At 41.8% G+C, this 25675-nt stretch overlaps 1 protein-coding gene across 2 annotated transcripts in view; it reads right to left on the reverse strand.

Moving 5' to 3' along the window:
- Nucleotides 1-25675, reverse strand: part of Tesk2 (testis associated actin remodelling kinase 2) — an 84164-nt gene that overhangs the window by 3158 nt on the left and 55331 nt on the right. For both annotated transcript variants that reach the window (XM_034502081.2, XM_076934381.1), the window contains 2 exons: nt 8193-8339; nt 587-669 (listed from right to left, as the gene is read on the reverse strand). In XM_034502081.2, the coding sequence (XP_034357972.1) occupies nt 587-669; nt 8193-8339 (230 nt within the window). The remainder of the gene's footprint in view (nt 1-586; nt 670-8192; nt 8340-25675) is intronic.

Below are 25675 nucleotides of genomic sequence, written 5' to 3' on the forward strand. Positions count from 1 at the left end.
TTGCCAGTGCCTGGTACAATGGGAATTAACAAAACCAAGGTTTCACATAGCCTAGACCATATATTATGGAGGATGACTTCTAGCTATTGATCCTCCAGCATCTGCCTTCTGCGTTCTGGGACTTCAGGCATGCACCACCATGCCTGGTTTATGTGGTGGTGGCATTTACTCGGCTTTGTGCATTGGAGGTGAGCAAGCACTATACTAACTTGCCTATGTCACCAGCCCTTAGTCTTTGTTGTTGAGACAGAGGCTCATAAAGCCCTTATCGGGCTCAAATTTGCAATGATCCTTCTGCTTCTGCCTTGAAAGCACTGGGATTAGAGTGTGCCACCATGTCTGACCATACAATCAGAAAGCAGTGGGATTACAGGTATGTGCTGCCGTGCCCACCTGACTATAATAAGATAAGCAGATCCTTTGATTGTTGGGGTTTTGTTGCTCCCAAGGGTGGGTATAGACTTGGAGGGGTCAATTCAAGGAATGAACCTGAGCTGTGGCTGGGTCCTGACCTCTGGAAATGAAGCTGTGTTTTCCCTTAGTTTTGACCATTGCTGTGGTCTTAGTATCCATTAGGGTTACTCACCTAGCATCAGGAATCTTCTCAGCCAGGCCAAAATCAGCTACCACTGCAGAGTAACCATTTTCATCTCTCTTTATCAGGCAGTTCTAGGGTTCCCAAAGCAGAGGAAATAAGGCAGCTGAGAAGGAGGGATTAACCAGCCTACAAGAATATCTTGTCCTGTTTATTGGTGAACCACACACGTAGCCTGATTGCATGGTCAAAACTGGGGGTTTAATATAGTAAGTGAGGTTGAGTGTGTTGGTACGAGCCTTTAATCTCAACACTGGGGAGGCAACAAGTTCCAGGTTAGCCAGGGTACATAATGAGACCCTGTGTGATGGTTATTCTTGGTTGTCAAATGAATAAAACCTAAGTGGCTGGGAACACCTGTGTCAGATTTTTTTCCCTAAATTATTTCAAGTGGGAAGACCCACTTTTAATCGAGATCTTCCCACCTCTAACCTGCCTCACAACCTCTGCTGGCATCCTATATAAAGGACACAGAAGGAAGAAGCTTCCTCTCTCTGCCTGCTTGCTCTTACTATCACTGACAAGCTCACACCTTCACTGGCATTAGCGCCTACTTGATATTCTGGTCAGCTGAAACATCAGACTGAACAGCTACTGGATTCTTAGTCCTTCTGTTGGTAGACAGCCATTGTTGGACTAGCTGGACCACAGCCTGTAAGCTAGTCTAATCTATTCATTCTGTAAGTTTTGTTCCTCAAACCAGTGTTCTCAACCTTCCTAATGCTGCAGCCCTTTAGTATAGTTCCTCATGTTGTGACCCCCAACCATAATATTTTTATTGCTACTTCATAACTAATTTTGCTACTATTATGAATTGTAATGTAAATACAATGGTTTGCCAAAGTCATGACTCACAGGTTGAGAACCATTGCTTTAGAGAACCCTAATACACCCTATCTTCCTTCTCCCACTCCCAAAAGCCAAATGAGACAAGAGAATCTTGAATCTTGAGTGACTGCCTTAGGTTTCATTTCAGGCTTCAAACACGTTTTTGATTTTGTTTTTTATCTAAATATTTCTGTAAGCCACATACTCCACAAGCAAAGGGATAGAACATCAGTATATAATGGTCATCATTTGATCCCAAGGGGGAAAAAATAATGTATGCTTAAGGTGGGTCCCATACACTTTTCTGAGTGATGGTCCAGAATCTTTTTTTCTCATTTTTGTAGCACACCAGAAGCAGGTTCATAGGACAGTTATGGGAGACTCCATCTCCCCAGTGGAAAAGCTGGAGATAGGCAATGAACTCTGGTCAGCCATGCTTATAGTGGTGTGACTTGAGGGAAACATGCAGCATTCTTCTTCCCATGGAGTATGAGAAAGTGGATGGGAAACTTCACATTCCCCATAGTGGGCACCAATGAATATGGGCAGGACTGCCCCAGCAGCTGAAGAAACCCAGAACTCGGACATAGCCATTACTTTTTGTTTACTTATGTGTTTGTCAGGACAGAGTCTCGCTCTGTAGCCTTGGCTGGCCTAGAACTTGAAGTGTAGCCCAGAATAGCTTCCAGCTCACAGAGATCTGTTTGCCTCTGGGGTTCAAGAGTTAAAGGTACGAGCCACCATGCCCAGACAAAACCACTATTTTGGACTTGGACTCCTGTTTTTTATTTTTGATAGAGCCCAGGTTGGCCTAGAACTTAGTATGTATCTGAGAATGACTCTGATTCTCCAGCCTCCACTTCCCAAGTGCTGACATTTGCAAAGCACAAATGTTTGGTTTCTTTTTTAAGGTTTTGTTGTTGTTTTGTTTTTCTTTTTTTAAAACAGTGTTTCTTAAGCAGTTCTGGAACTTGTTCTGTAGACCAGGCTGGCCTATGAGATTAAAAGGGTGCCACTGCTGACTTTTATTAAAGATTTATTTTTAACTACATATATATGGGGAGGGATGAGTGCAGGTACCTGTGAAGGCAAGAAGAGGGTGATGCTTCCCTTGGAACTGGAGTTACATCTGACATGTGTGCTGGGAACTGAACCCAAGTCCTCTGCAGAAGCAGTACATACTTAACTGCTGAGCCAACAGTTCTCCAGGCAACATCCCTGTTTTCTAAGTATTAACCATGGTCTTCTTAAGTGTCAAAGACATTTCTGCGAATAAAACAGAAATCCTATCCCTTTTTTTTTTTTTTCCCTGTTTTTCGAGACAGGGTTTCTCTGTGTAGCCCTGGCTGTCCTGGAACTCACTCTGTAGACCAGGCTGGCTTCAGAACTCAGAAATCCACCTGCCTCTGCCTCCCAAGTGCTGGGATTAAAGGCGTGCGCCACTGCCCTGCGAAATTCTCTCTCTTAAAGCTTACTATAATATAGGCGGGAAGTGGAGGTACATGCCTTTAGTCCCAGCCCTCAGGAGGCAGAGGTAAGTAGATCTCTGTGAGTTCAGTGCTAGCCTAGTCTAAAGAATGAATTCCAAGAGAGTCAGGACTGTTACACAGAGAAATCCTGTTTTGAGAGAGAGAAGAGAGAGAGAGAGAGAGAGAGAGAGAGAGAGAGAGAGAGAGAGAGAGAGAGAGAGGAGAGAGAGAGCGCGCTTACTACATAATGTATGGTAGACTGTTACACAGAGAAATCCTGTTTCAATAAATAAATAAAAGCTTACTATAATGTACTGTAGAAGGACAGACTATCAAAGCCACTGGCTTCCCTGTTTCCTCAGTGTACAGTTACCAAGTCCCAACCCTAGTCTTGCCAAGTGAAGGAGGCCCAGGACAGCTACTGAAGTTCATATGCACTAGTTTTCTTTGACCAAAAGATGATAACCAAACTCCCTGGCATAAGAAGTCTGTGACCTGGCTGGGATCATATCTCAGCAGTATAATGTGAGCTTAGCTTACATGAGACTTGATTTGGTGTCTAGCATCTGCCCATCAAAAAATATGATGTGGCCCACTTTCCACATCCCTACTCCTGGTGCTGCTATGCAGTGTACCTTCCCAAAGGTGTCACATGCAAGTTACACCTAGCAAGCTTGAAGAACCCCTTTAAGTCTTTGCTTATATCTTCTCTTTCCTTCCATTTGGAATATTTTCTGATCTACGCATTGGTGAGTACACAAGGGTTTTTTTTCCCTCTGTGTGTGTGTCTATGTGTCTGTGTATGTGGTACTGGGGTTAAACTCAATGCTCACACATAGAATGTTCTACCTACGCTACCACTGAACCCTTAGCCCTACCACACCTTCCTTTAAGGCAACCCTACCTTTACAACCCTGACCTCTCCAGCCTTCACCTTTCTCTCTCCTTAACTCTCAGAGTTCCTCTGTGCCACTCCTTTGACAGTCTAGAAAAGAGCATCTCCAGAGCAGACTCTTAGTAGTCAGTTTGTGGGAAAGGCTAAGGACATGGTACTGAATAAACGCTGCCATCTCTAGACAAAGAATGACCCCAAATGACCTATAAATAACACAAAGCTACAACTAGCTCTCCCAAAATAGCTGTAGTGGAAATAGCCCTGACACTCCAGACTCAGGAGACCCACACCCCACCTCTTGCAGAGGTAGCAGAGAGCAGGAATTCTTGGCTCACAGAAACATTTGTGGGGCCAAAAAGGCCCTAAGTGACCCAACCCAGCCCCTCCTTCCTCTGTTGCCAGTCTGGCTGAGTTACCTCCTGTTTATTGCACACCAGGTAGGTACACATTAACTGCTTATTCTGATCTTGATGTTCTCTCACTATTCTTCCCTGACCTTTTTTAAAAAAGAACCTCTTATTATTTCATCACAATCAATCCTGGACCCCAGAGAAATAAAGTGGATGGCTTCCAAGGACTGTCCTTGTACTTGTCCGACTCTGTTCCCTAAGTTCTGCTGGATCAGCACTCCAGATCTCTGACTTTGTCTATGAAAAGATGGGTCCTATGCCAACTTATTAGCTTAAGCCCCAGGTATAGGTCACAGCCTGTGAGGCAGTGACAGCTCACATCCAGTACTTCTTTCCCTCATCCTCTTCATGGTTCACCAACAACTTAGACTTCTGTCTTCAGGGCTTGGTCTAATGTCCTATTTGCTGTCGGTCTGACTTAGTTTTTAGAAACTCTGACCAGGTGTAGTGACACATACCTTTAATCTCAGTGCTCAGAGGCAGAAGCAGGAGGATTTATGTGAATTGGAGACTAGCTAGGTCTATACAGTGAGTTCCAGGACATTTAGTGCTAAATATAAATAATGAGACCCTGTCTCCAAAGGGAAAACAAAAGGTTTCTCGTCATGCAGCCACTCCCTGCATCTCTTAAGCTTCCCCAACTCCTATTTTGGGACAGTGTCTCCTATGTAGCTCAAACTGGTCTGGAACTTGTGATCCTCCTGCCTCATCCTCAGCCACCTTGCATCATCATACCCTGTACATTTTAAATTGTATGTGTGTGTGTTCATGTGCAAGCATGCGAGTAGACATGCACATAGCAAACTCATGGAAGTCAAAACAACTTGACAGGAGTAAGTTTCTTCTACCATGTGGGTAAAGCTCAGGTCATCAAGCTTGATGGCAAGTACTTTTACCCACTGACCCATCTCTGTGTCTGTTCCTACCCTCCGATACCTTTGTGCTTCTTAAATATATTTATTATTTGAGATTATATGTATATGTGTATGTATGTCTGTATGTGAGTGAGTTAACAACAGGGGCTAGAGAGATGGCTTAGAAGTTAAGAGCACTGGCTGCTCTTCCAGGAGCCAGGTTCAATTTCCAGTACCCACATGGCAGCTTACAACTGTCCATAATTCCAGTTCCAAGTAAAACACCAATGTACATAAAATAAAAAATAAATCATAAAACAACAACAAAAGAGTAAACAAGGCTATGCAAGGTAGCCCAAGCCTTTAATTTTGGCACCAGGAGGCCGAGACAGGATAGCTAAGTTTGAGACCAGCCAGGGCTATACAGCAAATTTGAGGCCAGTTACAGTTACATAAAAAGGGAGGACTAGTGATATCGCTCACTGGAAGAGTACCTAACTACCATGAATACAGCAAATGAAGAACAAATGAATCTACTGTTTTCAATTTGAGTCATTCTGAGAACTTCCTATACCACTGTTAGACCTTTAAAAAGTCATTTAATCGGGCTCTCTCTCTTCCCCTCTCCTCTCTTTCTCCCTTAAAAGAAAAAGTCATTTAATCTCACCATTTCCAAGTATCCTCAGTACCACCTTAAAGTCTAGACTGAAGGAGGTATATCCTAGAAACAGGGAGCCTGCTCTGCGTGGTGGTGCATGTCTGCAATCCCAGTACTCAGGAGGCAGAGCCAGGAATTGTCCTTTTAAAGCCAGTGAGGGATCCTTATATAGGAATTACTGTAAGTTCCTAAGTTTTCTTTTTAAATGTATGTGAGTGTTTTGCCAGCATGTCTGAACGCCATGTGTATACAGCGCCTGCAGAGGCCAGAAGAGGGCACTACATCACAGAAGGTTGTGAGCCACCATGCTAATGTTGAGAAAAGGACCTAGGTCCCCTGGAAAAGCAAGCAGTGCTCTGAACTGATGAGCCATCTCCCTACATTTTGTTTTAAGCTCACTGATAACAAACAGAATCCCTACTGTCATATTAGGAAAATCAAAGGCTGGTGCTCTTACCCCATAGTTCCTCTGGGTTGTTTTAGTTTGTTCTTTTTATTTGCTTATTTGGTCTTTTCATTTTTTGGATTGGTAGTCTCACAAGATAGCCTGAGCTAACCTCAAACGGTGATCATGATGTCTGACTCTCACAAGGATGACGTTTTAGGCATTTCTATCTATGCCCAGAGAGCTTGTTCATTTTTACAACAAGCTCAAAAAGAATACTAACCCAAGGATGACAAAGTATTTTTAGAGGACAGAAATAGAATATGCTAAACTGCTGAGTACTAGGGAGTTTTCCTCCAGAAATTTGCTACCTTGGCCTAGAGTGATCACCCCTGTGATAAAAGCTTACAGTGCGTGCAACTGAATATTCAATTAAAAAAATACTGTATTGTTCTCTAGTTCCCTCTCCCTCCCTCTCTCTTGAAAGGATTTCTCTGTGTAGCTCTGGCTGTCCTGGAACTCACTCTGTAGACCAGGCTGGCCTCGAACTCAGGTACTCACCTGACTCTGCCTCCTGAGTGCTGGGATTAAAGGCGTGTGCCCAACTCCTTTAGTCATTTATTTCTCAGTGAGTATATATGTAACTATAGTTAGAAGTTCCCCTTTTTATTACTTTATCCTTGAATAGGAAACATTTATGTAGATATGGGTGATAACTTGCTGTAAATTTCTTCCATTTTAGAAGAGATAATACTTTCAGTAGAAAGCCAAAGATCTCATTTTGGCTAGATGCATGTATGTATATGCTGTGTGTATATATGTGTGCATATATGTATACGCTGGGGCAGGAAAAAGGTGAAAACTATTCTTGGATATGTACAAGACTCCTATTCTCAGGCTGGAGAGATGGCTCAGCAGTACTCAGAGTACTTGGTGCTCTTGCAGAGGACCAAAGTTTGTTTCCCCACACCCACATGCTTACAATAGACAGGAACTTCAGTTCTAGGGGAATCTGATACCCTCTTCTGGTCTCTGCATACCAGTCACACACATGGTGCACATACACATGTAGGTAAATATTCATACATAGAAAATTAAACCTTCAAAAGAAAACAAACCCTCTAACACACCTTAGAAGACTTTAATGTGGCTCTTGGACAGGCATCATACTACATATGCTAGGTGGCCTTACAGTCCTTCCATTAGCTCAAATAATGTTAGAAGCCTTGTCATGGACCCAAGCAGTGGTGGCACAGACCTTTAATCCCAGGAGGCAGAGGCAGGCAAATCTCTGAGTTCAAGGCCAGCCTGGTCCACAGATCGAGTTCTAGAACAGCCAGCCCTACAAACAGAGAAGCCCTATCTAAGGTGGGTGTAGGGGGGAGCCTTGTCATGGAAGTATCCTGGAACATTCAGTCCTTCAGTTCCTGCTTTGTAACAAGGCCAACTTTCTCTGAAAGAAACTCTTTTCTAACCTGGTCACATAGCAATCTGGACAACAAAACAATACTACAGAGACCAGCAAACATCAAAGAAGACCTGGCAGGAAGGTAGAAACTCAATAACACAATAGAAAATGGGTCAGCACACAGTGGCCCACCCAGTACTCCAAGCATGCATTTACTTGTCTCTCTCTCTCTCTCCCTGAACACAGAGCCCCACAGCTCTCCTGAAGCTCCTACAGCATACATATTCAAGAGACTAAAATCAAATGCAAAGGCTCTAAAGATGTGGGCGTGGCCTGGCTCCACACTCAAAGGTGGCTGCTATGGGCAGCTGGAGGCCAATTTGGTTTTGGCTGTTAAAGAGGCTGGCCTGGAACTCTATGTAGCTGAGACTGATCTTGAGCTTCTGACCCTCCTGCTTCTATCTAGTGTTGCAGATCAAATCTTTGTTCATACTAAGCAAACACCCTCCCAACTAAGAGTCTTACTCCAATAGTTGCTAAGGATTAACTATAACAAATATTGGGTTATGTTTTGATTAAAAATTAAATCTAGAACAGAGATCCCCATAGTTCTAGAATCCTTAATAAACACAGGGTTTTTTTTTTTTACCCCTGTGTTTCTCAACAGTTATGAAAGTAAAGCCTCCATACCTTCGATGTGAGGTCCCGATGGAAAATGCCTTTGAAGTGAAGGTAGCTGAGGCCCACTGCTATGTCATAGGCCAGTTTCACTCTTACAGTCCAAGGCAAATACAGGTCACTGTCCAGCAGCTGCTCCAGGTTCCCAGAGTTGATATACTGTGACAGAGAAAGACAGCCCAGTAGGTATTCATCAGAAACGTTTAGGCTGGTGGTAAAAGCAGGAAGAGTGAACACCGGGAAATTACGTTTGTTCTTTTCTTTATTTTTTAATTAAAGGTATATATATATATGCATACTACACTGTCACTATCTTCAGATACACCAGAGGATGGCATCGGATCCCATTACAGATGGTTGTGAGCCACCATGTGGTTGCTGGGAATTGAACTCAGGACCTCTGGAAGAGCAGTCAGTGCTCTTAACAATGAGAACCTGTCTAAAAGCAAAACAAGAAACAAACAAATAAAAACCATGCCAGAGCCAGGCGGTGGTGGCGCATGCCTTTAATCCCAGCACTTGGGAGGCAGAGGCAGGAGAATTTCTGAGTTCGAGGCCAGCCTGGTCTACAGAGTGAGTTCCAGGACAGCCCGGGCTACACAGAGAAACCCTGTCTCGAAAAACCAAAAAAAAAAAAAAAAAAAAAAACATGCCAGAATGTCACCATAGAAGCCAAAGAAGAGAATGGGTAAGAAGGAAATGGCCAACAGTATCAAATAGCTGCATATACCAAATAAGATATGCATGGAAAAAAATGCCCATTTGCAACTAAAGTCTTTACTTTAGTTTAGTAAAGACAGTAAAGATGTTATTTACTGCTATGCCAAAGCAGTTCAGTAAAGTTAAAACCAGTTCAGTTTCAGTTCAGAGGTTAAGACTAGAGTTAGACCAACATGAGCTGAACAGCAGACAGGGCTGTGGAAGAACTAAAACTGCTGTTCTCCATTATTCCCACATATCCTGAAGCACTGCTTTGGGAGGGTTTTTGCCGTTTTATTTGTTTGGAACCTGCCTCACCACACAACCTAGGCTAGCCTTGAACTCAGGATCCTCCCTCCCCAACTTGGTAGTACACATATGTGCCATCACACCCAGCTTTGTGATTTTTAATTTGAAAAAAAAAAAAAAAAAAAAAAAAGAGTGTGTGTGTGTGTGTGTGTGTGTGTGTGTGTGTGTGTGTCCTACATGTACACCTGCATTCCTGGTACTTCTAGAGAGCAGAGAAGGCTGTCGAAGTTCCTGGAACTGGAGTAATGGGTGGTTGTGAGCCACCATGTAAATAGTGGGAACTGAACCTAGCTGGTCTCTCTGCAAGAACAAGTGCTCTTAACTTTTGAACCAACTCTCAGTCCCCTGTGATGATTTTTAAAAAAGACTGAAAGAGTAGCTAGATGTATTGGTGGATATCTTTAATCCTACCACTTGGGAGGCAGATCTCTGTATGTTTGGGGCCTGACAGCGCTACACAGTGTGATTCTAAGGACAAAAAAGAGAGTGAGTAAATAAGTATATTTACATATAGACCAACACAACCAAATTTCTTTTTTTTTTTTAATTTTCTTTATTTTTATTTTATGTGCATTAGTGTTTTACCTGCATGTATATGTAAGATTGTCAGATCTTCCGGTTATAGACAGTTGTGAGCTGCCATGCAGGTGCTGAGAATTGACCTCTGGAAGAGCAATTAGTGCTCTCAACCATTGAACCATCTCCCCAGCCCCATTAATAAAACTTTCAATGAATAGTTATATAATGCTTGTACTACATTAAACACTTCTAATTTTTTTGTTTGTTTTGTTTTTCGAGACAGGGTTTCTCTGTGTAGCCCTGGCTGTCCTGAAATTCACTCTATAGAACAGGAATGGCCTTGAACTCAGAAATCTGCCTGCCTCTGCCTCTCAAGTGCTGGGATTAAAGGCATGCTAAAATTTTTTATATACATTATCTCATTTAATCTACACAACAATCCTACAAGATAGATTTACTATGGGCCAAGTATTCTTTGTCTGAAATGTTTAGGACCAAAGGTGTTTGCAATTTCAGAGTTTTTCTAATTTTGGAATATGTACATAGTCTTATCTGCATTACTCTCATTTTACAAAAGACACTTCAAGGTTAAGGTTATTCCATTATTAAGGGCAGAATCAGGCAGATTATAGAGTCTGATTCCAGAGTACATCTTTTTTACAACTACATTCATTATACAAGGAGTTAGTGGTCTTATCATTTGAATGAGAGAACTTCTTACAGAACAGGAACTCAAAAATGGTAAAACAAACAAGAGGTTTTAATTGAATTTTAGTCCAATTATGCCTTCTATGAACAACTTCATTTTGGGAAAAAAAATCATCTAATAAGGTTAGCTGTGCTTTAATTTCCCCATACATCGGGTAGGCATACCTGATCTGCCTAACTCTCAATCTTTCTGTTTGTATGTTTGTTTGAAAAGAACATGGTGACAGAGCACTGAAGAGAACAGTTGGGGGCAGCACTGGACAGCACATTAGATCACCTATATGAAGCAGAGTAGGCCTGGCAAGGCAGAGAGAACAGCTATAAAATACACCTCCTAACTCTCACAAGGAAACCCGTTAACCTGCTTAATCTTGCTTCGTGATCACCTTGGAAATCTTACAACAGTGTATAAGGAAAACATTAACACCACAACTTCTCCCTCTAGGTGTATCTGCCCAAGCTAAGAATAGAGGTGCCTATTATTGGAAAGAATCAAACTTGTAAACTCCAAACTTGTACACGGGAGCAGCAAGGCTAATGTCTGATTGTGTTACTAAACTTCCATGGTTTTGAGAGCCACAGGTCTAAAGAAACAGAGTTCACTTCTTTGACATGTTGGCAGTATGACATGGAAGGCTTGTCTTCAGGGACCACTCAAGTTACATGGCTGAATGTCAGACAGAAGAAACTAAGACTGTGTGTATTTGTGTTTTCTGAAGGCCTGGTGATGGTTAGGACTCTTGGATTTGGTTCAGAGAAACACATATTTATAATATGTGTTAACACCCAAGAAAGTCACCTTAGCTGGGTGTGGTGGCTAAGGCAAGATCAGATTCAAAGCCAGCATGAAGTGCATAGAAGGATCCTGTTTAAAATGAAAGGCAGGGCTGGGCAGCACGCCTTTAATCCCAGCCCTTGGGAGGCAGAGGCAGGCCGATTTCTGAGTTCAAGGCCAGCCTGGTCTACAGAGTGAGTTCCAGGACAGCCCAGGCTTTACAGAGAAACCCCGTCTCAAAAAACTAAACTAACATAAAAAGAAAGGCAGTGAGGGAAGAACTAGATCCATAGCCAGAAGGTGAAGAGCAAAGAGAAGAGACAGGATGAGGATTCATAGTGACTAATAGACTGGCTTTCCTAGGCAGGATGGAAAAGTTGAAATGAGGTCCAGGGAGGGAAACAAAAAAGAATGTTTTTCCACAATCCATTTGTCTTGCCTGATGCTGGAGAACTCATTGGTGGGGCTGATATGCCTCTGAGCCCTCAAAAACCACAACTTCTTGATGTCTCAAGACCCATGCATGCATGTATGAAGAAAGGAAGTTTAAGATCTGCCAACAGGGAAGATTTCTAGGTTGCTAAACACTGTGTACCCCATTAGCAGGAACGTTCACTTCCCCATAAGCAACTCCCAGTGCAGACTCAGCTATGCAGCCTCTGAACAAATCCCTCTGCAGGAAAGCCAAGGCCAGAACAGCTGTATTAGCATGTTCAGCTTTCCTGGACGGGAATCACACATGCTGTGCATTCAATTTTTCACAGGCAAATCCCCTTGGGTTCTCCCATGGAACAAGCCAATGCTGACAACATATTTAAATACCTTACAGAACTTTTAACATTTTATTTATTTATTTATTTATTTATTTATTTATTTATTTATTTATTTAAGGCAGGATCTCTCCAGCCTAGGCTGGCTTCCGACTTGCCAGATAGTGAGAATGAATTTGAATTCTTCATCTTCTTGCCTTACCTCTCAAGTGAGAGTTATAGGTACTTCAGTACCTGTTAAATATTCAGTGACTGTTAAATGATACATGTCAATTTTATCTATACCAAAACCCGCTTCTTTTCAGCTGAGCTCTGAAGTTACTATCTTTGAAGAGCTGTAAAACAAACAGCAACAACAACAAGAAAACCAAAAAACAAACAAACAAAAAAAACACTTTAGTGAAGCCAGGCATAAGGGTGCACATTTAGTCTCAGCACTTGGGAAGCAGAGGTAGGGAGATCTCTGTGAGTTCAAGGCCAGTATGGTCTATGTTCCAGGATAGCCAAAGCTACATAGTAAGACCTTGTCGTTTAAAACCAAACAAACGAAAAGCTAACCAGCAATGTGCTGTTATTAAGGGATTGTCTTTGGTGGTGCTCAGATAATAAGGGTAAATCCTGTAAGTTCAAAGGCATCCTGACTACATGTTCCAGGACAACCAAAAGCTATATAGTGATACCCTATCTCAAACAACAACAGTCTGCCTGTGTGTCCCTCACTGCTCTGTAGGCTGAGGCTAGAGGGTCATTGTGCCTATGAATTCAAAACCTTCCTTACATCACAGCCATACCCTCTCTAAAAAGAACAAAACTAACGTCAGGGCACAGTAGTGCGCACCTTTAATCCCAGCACTAAGGAGGCAGAGGCAAGCAGAGCTCTGTGAGTTCCAGGTTAGTTAAGGAGAGCCTGTTTAAAAAAAAAAAAAAGCAAAAACAATTTTTTAGAAATAATCTATTTTTTGTTTTATTTTGTGTGTATACATGTTTATCTGTTTTTGTGAAAATGAATGCAGGTCCCCATGAAGGCCACAGGAAGGCATCAGATCCCCGTGGAGCTGGAGTTAGAGTTGTAAGCTGCCTGGTGTGGGTGCTGGGAAGCGAACCCAGGTCCTTGCATTGAGCTTTTTGAGATAGGATCTCATCAAGTAGCCCTGGATAGTCACAAATTGGTGGAGATCTATCTACCAGCCATAGCCTTCTAAGCACTGGATTATATAGGGGTGTACTATCATACCTATGTTTGGTTGTGTTTTTTTTGTTTTTTGTTTTTTTGTTTTGTTTTTTTTTTTTTTTGGTTTTCTGTTTTTGTTGTTGTTTGTTTGAGACAAAGTCTCACTGTATAGCTCTGTCTAGCCAGGACTTCACAGAGGTATGCTTCTCTCTGTCTCCTAAATGCTGGAATTAAGGCAGTTCACCATACCCAGTTTTATGAGCTTCTTAGATTAAACCCCAGGGCTTAGCTTTTTAATAGGCATTCTACTGAGCTTCACCAGAGAGCCAAGACTACCAACTGCCCCCCTTTTTAAATTTCACCATGGACATTATTCCTCTTGAAATTCTTTCAGACTCTTTTTGAGACAGGGTTTCTCTGTGTAGCCCTGGCTATCCTGTAATTTCCTTTGTAGACCAGACTGGCCTAGAACTCACAGAGATCCATCTGCCTCTGCATCTTGAGTGCCAGGATTAAGAAATGTGCCACCAGCCCAGCTCTTTCAGACTCTTGAATTAGTTTCTACTTTTCAACAAATATATTCATCTAGCCTGAACCCAGAGCCCTTACTCAAGGGGGTAAATGCTGCCAACTGTGTGGCAGAGGTCACTTAAGGCCATCTAAGTAGCAGGACTGTGCTGAGAAAGTCCATATATTCTATCCATTTACCCAAACAAAGGCTGAAAAATCTATTATGTGAAAACACTTAAGATTAGTTCACAGTTTAGTCCAGATCACATCTAGAAGAGATGGTAGCCCAGGCTAACCTTGGACAAACATGCAATATTTATGCTTCTGCTCCCAAGCAGTGGAATTATATATAGTACATACCTCACCAGAATCATCTTCCTGAAATGCCAATCTAAAGCTATTCCAGTGATCTTCTATTACTCTTGGACTAAAACTGAAAACTTCAGCAGATGGGAACAAAAGAGAAGGCTTAGCAGGAGCACTGGCTCCTCTTCCTGAAGACCCAGGCTCAATTCCCAACACCTACACAGAAGCTCTAAACAGGCTCTAACTCCAGGTCTAAGGGATCTGACATTCTGATCTAGCCTTTGCAGGCACCAGGAAAGCACATGGTACCTACACATATATGTACACAAAACAGCCACATACACTTAAAAATAGTTCTTGGGAGGCAGAGGCAGAGGAACTGGAATTCAACAGCCTTCCCTATATAGCAAGCTTGAAGTTACATGAGGCCCCATCTCAAAAACAACAACAAAACCCCTCACAACCCTGAGTATAGTTCACAAAACCTTTCTTATTAACCAATTAACCTGCACATTTGTCCATTCTTTACAATGGCATGCCTTCCCTGCTCCACACCCATCTAACATTCATTAATTGTCCTGGGTGGAGTTCCATTTCCTAATAACCCACAGGTAGAACTGGGAGTTAAAAAAAAAAAAATGCAAAAGAACCACAGAGTAAGAAAGTACAGGGACCTAGACTAGATTTTTTGTTTTTCATAAATGAGAAGGTAAAACTAAGAGTTAAGATGAAACTCAGTATAGCAAGAAAGCTCACATACTATACAGACTGTCTACCATTTTTGTTTTTTAATTTCTGAAACTATTTTATGTATGGGTGTTCTAACTCCTCAGAAGCCAGAGGAGAGCATCAGATCCTCTGGAGAAAATGCCACGTGATATTAAAGGCATAAATTGGGTTCACACATTATGAGCCAAACACCACCCACGAGAATCAAGGAAAAGCAAAGGACTCCTCAAAAGCCTCAAGAAGGAAAATGGCCCTGTCAACACTTTGATTTGGCCCTGCAGCCCTCAGAGCTGGGGTACACATCACTCACATTGTAGACTAATACAACCCAGAGTGGATTTTATAAAGAGCAGAGAGGTATGGTGTCCCACCATTCTCAGGAGGCTGAGACAGGAGTGTGAATTCAAATATGTACACACAAATAAATGTAATTAAAGGAATTTTAAGATGTATGCATACACATATACAAACAAATAAATTTTAAAAATGCTTAAAAAAATAATTCTACCAGAGTAACTTCTGCTGTGAAGATAGCCAACACAGAGATAATGCTCCATTTATTTAGAGGCAGTTTCAAATAAGACTGTTAATGGCAATACATGCTGAAGGGCCTGAGGATATATAACCTTGAGTACAGCCTTAATCCTTTCCTAGGAATTTTCTGTGAATCTCACAAATGAAACTATCACCTTTTGGTTTTGATGAAAATGTTAATCCCAAAGATGTAAGAAGAAAGACCACTGACCCAAATTATGAACAAATTAATTAAAGCAAGCTTCTGTATTTGTGTACACAGGCTACCACCCCCTAAGGCAAGTCTCAGGAGGTCAGCATAGGGCAAAAGGAAGACAAAGTTTGTTTGTTTGGGTTTTTTTTGGGGGGGGGGCAGTTTGTTTGCTTACTATCTTGTTTTGTTTTTCAAGGCAAGGTCTCTCTGTATACACTTGAACTTCCTGGAACTTGCTCTGTGGACCAGGCTGGCCTGGAACTCACAGACATCTGCCTGCCTCTGCCTCCCAAGTGCTTCGATTAAAGGTGGACAGCATCACTGCCCAGCGAGGCAAGATTTTTATAGCTCAGGGGTAGGGGTTTCCAAATAGGGAATGGGTGGGCAAAACATAAGCATAACAAGTTAGTCATAATGACCTCCTAAAACAGAGACAAGATTGTGAGGTAGTAGGAACAAGGTGATCATAAAAACCTTTTAAAATAAAGATAGGATTGCAAGATGGTTATAAACAACTTTTTAAAACAAGACATGTTTGCTATTTCCTGGAACAGACAGTACAGAACCATTTGTACTTAAGGTTTCTAGTGGGGCATACAGAGCCTAATCCTTGAGAAACAGGTTTGATCATAAACAGGAATGGACCTAGTTTGTCCTTACTACAAAATGGCTTTTAAGCTGGGTAGCACACGACTTTAAGCCCAGCACTTGGAAAGCAGAGGCAGGAGGATCTCTGTGAGTTTAAGGCCAACCTGGTCTACAGAGCTACTCCCAGGACAGCAGGGGGACACACAGAGAAATCCTGCCTCAGAAAACAACAAGATGACTCATAAACCCTCTCGAAAGCACCTCAAGATCACACTGCGATCTAATTTCAATTCCTTAGCAACTCTTGGAGGATACAGCTTCAGACGCCACCAAGATGGCAACTGTGGCTATTGTAAATACAATGAAGGGCGAGTCTCTAACCTTCCCATCTCTCTATTCACCCTGTGCTTAAGCCTAGGCTACAATCTCCTTTTAATAAACTCCAACTTTGCTTCATAATGGCTCCTCCTGAAATCCTTTCTGAAGTCAAGTGAAGAATCCTGATTTCACCTGATATCTCTGATAAAGAACTCAGGATGCAACAGGGACAGTGTGGAGCTGCATCTCCAGCCCCCTCCCCAACCCCACCCCACCTACGACTGAGAGTAAGCATGTTAGCCAAGGAAAAAGAGTCAAAGGCAACTCAGGAATCTCCAGATTGAGACGTTCAGAGCAGCAGCAAAAAGAGATCCCAGGATCCTATCTAAGTACTGTGTCAGCAGTAAATAAAAAAACTAGTATCGATGTCAAAATAGCCAAATACAGGCTTGTTGGACCCCTGCTCTTTGCATGGGCCTGGGTGCCGGCCTACTTTTCACTGTAGTCTAACAATGCTTTTGTGCTAGCCACTGGATGCTAGTTGGTCTGCTCTCAGCACAAAGGCTAGCAGACATCCCATCCCGCTGGCTTGCTTTAAAGAAGAAAAGAAAGCTTTGTTACAGGCTTGGGTAATTCCAGGACAGGCGCCCCAGGAGCGCCCTGTGGGAGGTTTATGCTCCAAAGGAGCCTCCTGTTCTCAGCTAGAGCATCCATAGCCAGTGAGAAAGCATACATGGGTACATCCGCTGAGGCCAGTTTGCCACTGTACAACCTTCCCTCCAGGAGATTCACTAGAGCCTGCTTGAGAGGACTCAAGAAAGAGAGGACACTAGTTCTGGCTACAAAATAGCTTTTACTAACCCATGATATATTCAGAATATTTAAAGGTTTCATTTGCTTTGCTTTCGCATATCCTTTTATTCTCTGCAATTTTTATCCACCCTTCCAAGCCTGGTTGGGGCCTTTTATTTTGGGAAACATTTCCTGATACCCCATCTTAGTGCCACTTCTATATCTTGTACATATTTCTACTCCTGCTGAGCACAGTAAAAAGAGTAGGGACCAATTATTTCTGAACTTTCAAACCCAGGACAAGCGACTAAGGTACCTATTTAACAGGATCCAGAAAAATGAACAATGTGTTTTTAAATTTTGTTTTTGAAAATGGGTTTTGCTCTACAGTCCTGGGCTTGCTTGGAACTCACTACATACCCAGGCCTGGCTATAGTGATCCTGTTATCAAAGCTGTTAGGGTCAGGCCCTAGTAGCTTCAACAACCTAGGATTGGCCACTAGTCCTCAATAAAACATTTAAAAGCCAAGAAAAGAGATTTCTTCAAAGTGGCCATGCTGGAAAGAGGAACAAAGAGGTTCGATGGCCCTACACACCACTCCCTCCTTGGCCACCCCACTCCCACCATCTCAAGTCCATCTTCTGGTCCTAATATATTCTTTAGGTTGAAATGAGGGCAGAAGGTATGCAGTCCAGGCCAAGGCACAATCACACCCATTGCTGACCTACAATGTCTCAGCTCTAGTCTCTACTGCCAGGTGGTTTAAAAGTCAGAATGCTGTCAAGTCTCCCGGGCAACAAGTTCCTCATCCAATGGCTCTGCCATTTGCTTCTCACAGCATGAAATTCCTGGGGGGCCATTGTCTCAATAGTCTTAAAGACATAGGGAGGGGTTCTCTCTTGAATATCTTTGCTGCAAACAAAATAATTACAATCCTTTAGCCTCAGGCTTCCAAGAACTAAGATCACAGGTTTGAGCCTCCTTGCCTATATAAATTCACCAATAAACTGTTGAATAAAAAAATGAAATGCACTTAAATAAAATGAAAGCAGGGTCTAGAGAAATTACTCAGTCCTTAAGAACACTAATTGCTCTTTCCCAGAGGACCCATTTGGCTACCAGAACCAATGTCTGATGAATCACAACTGCCTCTAACTTCAGCTCCAGGGTTCCAGCCTTCTTTTGGGCTCTATGGGCACCATAACTAACATATATGGCATGGAGAAACATGGAAACAAACAAACAAAAATAACAATTTAAAAATAAACAAATGGGTTGTAACTATCTGTAGTGCCACTACTATCCATGGCTCGGGGTCCATCACTGAACAGGGGATGGGAAGATGGTAAGATCCAGAGAGCTGAGCCGTGAGAGCTGGACAAACCAAGATCTTTTAGACACGGCAGGAATGCTTTGCTCATGCATTCACAGAAACTCTGGTTACCTGCAAGAACCAGACCAAGCCAGTTAACATTTTAATAATGTGGAGGGAGGAGTGGCTCAAGAGCCCACACCCCTAACTGAGAAACTACTGAAGGTTGATGGATTCTGGCGAGGAACAGGCAGTTTTCCTTCAAGGGCGTGGCCCTGGTAAATCTGTGCTTCCGCAATGGCTCAACGCCTAGGATTAAATGGTTATTAAAAATTGTTGAAAATTGTACATATTTACCAAGAATTATTCAATGAGCCTACTCTGGTTAGGGTGTTCTTTTCCTCAAAGGTACCCTTGTGTCGTGACTTAAATATCTCTATTACTATTTGGAAAATGAGAAACCACTCTAATTATGCCTTTGAATTTCTGCCATTTTGCCAATCTTCCCACTAAGTGGAAGCCCTCCCACCCAGAGTAAGTGAACTGCATGTCCTTTAGGGCTTCAGTGTGCAGCATATCTGAACCTCACCTGCAGATTTAGTTCCCCCTTGGCCATGCATATCTGCATGCCGTAATTACAGGCCGCTTTCTCAGTTGGTATTTTTTCCCATAATACTCTAGAGACTATAAAACTTGTCAGACTCAATATAAACTCAAATTTTATTACTTGTCTTTTAATAATGCAGAGTCTGTCAAATTCAATTCTAAATAAAATAAAAGTCAATGGATCATCTAAAAAAAGATGTGAGAGGTAGAGAAATGTGGGGGTGGAGATCTGGGAGGAGCTAAGTTGAGGAAAAGTAACTATGATCTAAATACATTTGTATGAAATCCTCAAAGAATAAAAAAATTAATTGAAATAAATTGAAGCAGATTTAAAGTTTCTTGGGATCGGGATTTAGAGTTCAATGTTGTAAGTTTGCTTAGCGTGCTTTCAGTTCATCCTTAATGCTGGATAAAATTAGCAGGAAAAAAATGGAATTTAAGATAAAAATGTAGAGGTCTTAAACTGCATCAGCCATTAGCACCAATGGAGATGACAACAACTAAAAGTGTTTATCACCAAGATTGATGACCTGCGTTTCATCCTCAGGAAAAACATAGTATAGGAAACCAATGGTAACCCAACACACCTCACACACAGATAGCCTTGTGAACAAACTCCTGAAAGTTGTCCGATTAGAACTTCAGTACTCCTCAGGGATTTGAAAGTTGCAAATCCAGAAGCTCATTGCCTTTTCTTGGGCTAAGCTCTGGCTGACCAGAATAGCCATTTCTTCCCCCCCGACCTCTATACCATGTTGGAACTAACATTTTATGACAATAGATTTAAAAAAAGAACAAAAAAAAAAAAAAAAAAAAAAAAACTTTCGGAATCTATTAACTTAGCAGGCAACTAGCTTCTACCAATCCAACCGGGAGAGTACCACCACACAGCGTCTTAACCTACAGCAAAGCTGCCATCCTCCCTCCATGCACCTACCTCTGCTATACCCAACAATGTATTTTAAACTGGTCTTGATTTATGATTGTCTTTGTTCTGGAAAAACCATAAAAACTGTGCAAAAATGTTTCCAGGTTAGAACATAGAATTTTTGGGGTAACATAAATCATGTTTCTGAGCCATGGCCACTCAAAATGGCTCCTGAATACACTATCTCTTTTTCCCTTATGGTGAGAATTATGGGGTTTTTGTGTCAACAACCAAAATAATTAAATGTAAATAAAATAAAGTTGGGGGCCAGAAAGATGACTCAGTAGTCGAAAATGTATGAACTTGTACATTTTGTACAAACTTGACTACTTGAGTTCAATCCCTGGAGCCTACATGGTAGAAGCAAAAAAGTGACTCCTGTGAGTTGTCCTCTGACCTCCACATGTGTCATGGCGCTCAACCATACATGTGTACAAACAAAATAAATGGAATAAAACAATAACAAATCCATCCAACTATTTATTTGGTCTAAAATACTTTTTTGAAAAAAAACAAACAAAAAAAAAAACAAACAAAAAAAAAAAAACAAAAAAAAAAACCTTATATTGTGGTCTGACACCAGTGGTTCGTACTTTTAATCCTACCGCTCAGGAAGCAGAGGCAGGATGAGTTTGAGACTGATCTACACAGTGAGTTTCAGGACAGCCAGGGCTATACAGAGCAATTCTGTCTCAAAAGAAAAAAAAAGGAAATAAAAAATAAAGGAAGAAAGGAAAAAGAAGGAAAGAAGGAAGAAAGTTAGAAAGAAGAGAAAGAAGGAAGGGGAAAAGGAAGGAAGGAAAAGAAAAAGAAATAAGGAATGAGAAAAAAGGAATCAGCAGGAGCATCCTGCCCTTACTCCTTGGCTGCTATAGGTTAACAACATGGCACTCTATCTCGGGCCTGTGCCTCAATGTGCTGACACTGAGAACTGAACCCAGGGTACCATGCATGACTGGCAAGCCCTCTACCATTGATCTACACACCCATCCTCAAGACATGAACTAATCAGGTCATACTTGACAGCTTTATCCAATCTGATCCTATCTCCAAATCCTAAACAAGTTTATCAGAAACATAATTTTGGGCCATGTTCAAGAGCACCGCTCCCTTCAGTCTGCCTGGAGTAGCAACAACCCTGTACACGCCTCTGGATTCATACATGAACCGTTTTTTAAAATTACATTTAGTATGTGTGTGCATGTGGCAACTCACAAACACTGGACAACCTGTGTGAGTTGGTTATCTCCTTCCATCCTGTGAGTCCTAGGTATTAATCTCAGATGGTGAGGCTTGACAGCAGGTGCCTTTACATGCTGTGCCAGCGAGATGGCCACACTATAGGGTTTTGTTTTTAGATTTATTCATTTATTCATTTGTTTGAGACAGTGTTTCTCTGTGTAGCCCTGGATGTCCTGGAACTCATTCTGTAGGGTAGGCTGATCTCAAACTCAGAAATCTGCCTGTCTCTGCCTCATGAGTGTGTGCCATCACAGCCGGCCTTAGATTTACTTATTATTTTTATTTATGTGTAAGTATATGCACCCAAGTGAGTATATATGCACTGTGTACAAGCAGGAGCACACAAAGGCCAGAGGGCACAGGATCCCCTGAAACTGGAGTTACTGTTAGCTGTGAGCAGCCTCATGTGGGTGCAGGGAACTGTACCTGGGTCCTCTGAAAGGGCAGTACATACTCTTAGCCACAGAACCATCTCTTCAGCCCCACACAATCTTGCTTTTTGAGACAGAGGCTTTCCCTGGGACTCAAAGCTTCTAGAGATTAATTGAGACTGGCTGTCTAGTTGAACTCCAAGGAAATCTGGCTGAATTTACCTTCCCAACACCAGGATTACAAACGTCTACTACCACATCTGGCTTTTTAGGTGTGCTGAGAGCCGAAAAGAAAGCCCGTTTACCAACCAAACCATCACCTCAGTTCATTGGTTTCTGTTGCTAGCTTGTTTGTTTTGGAGATAAGATCTCAAGTATCCCAGGCTGGCCTTAAATTTACTATGTATCCACCGGCAAGCCTGGACTTCAGATTCTTGTAGCTCTACCTCCTAGATGCTAATTACACATCTGTTCTCCCAAGCCTGGTTTATCCAGAGCTGGGCACATGAACCCAGGGCTTCATGCATGCTTGGAGAGCACCCCACCCACTCAAGCACATCCCCTCCTCCCCCGCCTGCCCCAACTGATTTTTTTTTTTTTTTTTTTTGGCATCCCCTATTTGGCACTGTCTATCATCTTTCGCATTGCCATTCACAACTGTGTGTTTCAGATGCCCAGGACTTCTTTAACACCCCTCATATAGAGTGTTAGGAAGACTTTGTTTTCTACTTGCAAAACAGACCCAGAATCAACAACTGTGTCAATCACTCTGGTTAAATTACCATCATCTCTCATCTTTTCTGCATGGTCTTTTTATTCATTCTTTGTAGCACTGGAGGTTACATCCAGTTCTACCACTGAGCTATGGCCCCAGTCCAATTTTTTTTTTTTTTTTTTTCAGTGCTGGAAATCAAGCCTAGGGCCTTAAAAACACCAGGCAAGCCCTCTACCACTGAGCTACCCCCTCAGCCTCCATTGCAGACTTTATTTCACAAGCCCCTCAGCTGTTCTTCCTGCTTTTGTTCTTATCTCTTTTCAGGTATCCACAACCAAAGGTAGGGGAATTCTGTTAAAATACAAACACACCAAGTTCTGTTTACCCAGAAACATCCGGAACCAGCACAACCTCTCTGAGTAAAAGCTAAAGTTCTTAAAGGTCCACAAAACTGTGTGCTCTGTGGGCAGTTCTCCTCTGCTGTCCACACCAGCCTCTCTTGGCATTTGCCCTCGCTTCCTTCTGTATTTTCACATCTGCACTCCTGCTCTTCACTTCCTTATGCTTTTGTCTCTCAGGTGGCGTCAGACTAGTATCAAATACAATTGGTTTTCTCCTTTAGCATTTAACTCTTCTCCCCACTTTTTATTGATTATAATAGAAATTCTACAACAGGAAAAAATTTAATTTATTCATTACTGTATTCCCAGTACCTAGATAGTAGTAGATAGTGGTTCAGAACTAAATAAATACTTTTTAATGAATAAAGCAGAAGCAAGTCAGGGAACGCTCCCGTAAGCTATATGAATGCTCTGTTGCTTGTCAGCCAGACTGCCAGCTTCACGTCTCTCAAATGTCATAGTGAGTTACTGAGCGTGTACTACAATATATTTAGAGGTTCTTTACTAAATGAACAAAGCACTGCTGGGCGTGGTGTGCACACCTTTGATCCCAGCACTGGGGAGATGGAGGCAAGTGAATCTTTGTGAGTTTGAGGCCAGCCTGGTCTACATAGTGAGTTCTAGGATAGCCAGGGCTAAGTATCTTTTTTGTTTGTTTGTTTTTTTTGTTTTTTGAGACAGGGTTTCTCTGTGTAGCCCTGGCTGTCCTGGAACTCACTCCATAGACCAGGCTGGCCTCAAACTCAGAAATCCACCTGCCTCTGCCTCCCAAGTGCTGGGATCAAAGGCGTGCGCCACCACCGCCCGGCTTTACCAATTTTTAAAATACAGATTTATTTTTATTTATGTGTATGTATGTGTGTGTGTGAGAATACATGTCACATGTGTGCAGGTGTCTGCAGAAGTCAGAAGGTGGTGTTAAATCCCCTGGAGCTGGAGTCACAGGCAGCTGTAAACTGCCCAAGAACTGCAAGTTTTTGTAACAGCTGAGCCTTCTCTCTAGCCCCTCATGACATTTTTTAGGGCCCCCTCGACCACTGGGGCCAGCTTTTCACAGAATGGAGTCTCATTACATAGCTATGAATATAACTTAAATCTGTACTATGGACCTAGCTGCACAGTGTATTTTTATAGGTCCTATCCAGTAAGCTAAGCTCCATTAGAGAACCTGGGACTTGACATAGCTTAGAGAATAAGGGAGAAAAAAGATAAACCTATAAATCAGAGTATATAGAAGACAGCAAAAATACCCATGTAACTAAAGAAGGGATCATATTCTGAAACCAGATTATACATGGTCCAGGAATCTAAATAAATTTGAAACAGAAGCATTTAACTATTAGTTATTCCCTAAAGACAATTTTGGCATATCAAAATGAAGACAAGAAAAACAGAAAACCAGGCATAGTAGCTCACACCTTTAATCCCATTGCTAGGGAGGCAGAGGCAAGTGGATCTTTGAGTTATAGACCAGTATGGTTTATGCATAGTGAGTTCCAGACAGCCAGAGCTACATAGTGAGATCCTGTGTCAAAACAACAAAAATAAAACTAAATAAATAATAGAGGCAGGAAACCAGCTATAAAATATTAGTAGTGACCTAAGCATACAATAACATCACAGAGGTCAAAGTGGAAAGAAATGTAAACAAAAAGAGAAAGACAATATCAAGATAGGATTGGGAAATGAGAAAAGTCAGAATGTATCCTACATGCTTTTATTTGAAGGGTCCCCAATCTATCTTTCTTTCTTGAAACAGAATCTTGATGTAATTCTAACTGGCCTGAACTTGCTATATAGACCACGCTGCTCTGGAACTTGTAGATATACTAGCTAAGTGTCTAGCCCATAGCAGACTCACTCAAGGTGTTTGTGGGAACAGTGAAATCTTCCTTTGTAGTTTTGTGATTGTGATAGTGGTTTGTTTCCCTAGTGGGTTTTTTTGTTTGTTTGTTTGTTTGTTTTTGGTTTTTTTTTTTTTGTTTTTTGTTTTTTTTTTTTTGTACTAGGGGTTGAACCTAGGGCTTTCTACCCCTGAGCTATATCCCAGCACTCTCCTCATAGGTTGTTATTTGTGCTCACCATGGTTTAGGGATCTCTGAGCCACAGAAGCTACTATAATTAATATTCTTAGTCCAGGAATCTAAATATGGGTCACAATATCCCCAAGAACTGCCCCACGCTTGAGAGGCACACATGCTTCTGCTGCCAGCGTTAACCTAACACAGGACAACTGGCAGCCTTGCATCCTACTCAAGGCAATTCAGGACAGAGGAATACTTTGTGCTAGGCCATACAAAAACAAGGAAAGGAAGAGACAACTGGCAATATCACAGCACACCAAGAAACTGGAATAGGGGCCTAGCTGCTCCTTTTCATAAATAATGCATGAGTTAGGTCACTGAACCCATAGAGTTTCCTTTCACTTTAAGCTCAAAGATTATGTAAGTCTGACCAAGGCAGCTCAGAAGCACATAGCAATTCATGTAAACAAACATTTCCCAAGTTAAAGACTGAACTCTTGATCTTCTTGTTTCTACCTCCCATGCTGGGATTATAGGTGTCAGCCATCATATCCAGCTGACCTCTAAGGGGGGTGGACATGAGAGGGAAATGGGATTGGGTACAGGCTATGAAATTCGAAAAGAATCAACAAAAAATATTATGTCAAAAAAAAAAAAAAAAAGGAAAAAGAATGTGTGCTTCTCAGAACAGAAATAGACAGAAAACCTTTGTAGATCTGGGGAGCTAATTCTGAGCAAATGCATTTGGAAAAATTTAAGGAACCATACTTTTCATAAATGTATATCTTCTATTACATTATAATTCAGTGAAAGGCTTTTCAAAATTTAACAATAATAAAAACATAAGAAAAACCATGACAAACCAGAATTCAAAGGAGAAACGTCACAGTGAGAAATACATATTTCAACAGTTAGTGGGCATTAAAGCAATTTTATAGGCAAGACACTGTGGTAAGTGAGCATTTTATATCTCA

The sequence above is a fragment of the Arvicanthis niloticus genome, chromosome 5, assembly GCF_011762505.2.
Source record: "Arvicanthis niloticus isolate mArvNil1 chromosome 5, mArvNil1.pat.X, whole genome shotgun sequence".
NCBI lineage: Eukaryota > Metazoa > Chordata > Mammalia > Rodentia > Muridae > Arvicanthis > Arvicanthis niloticus.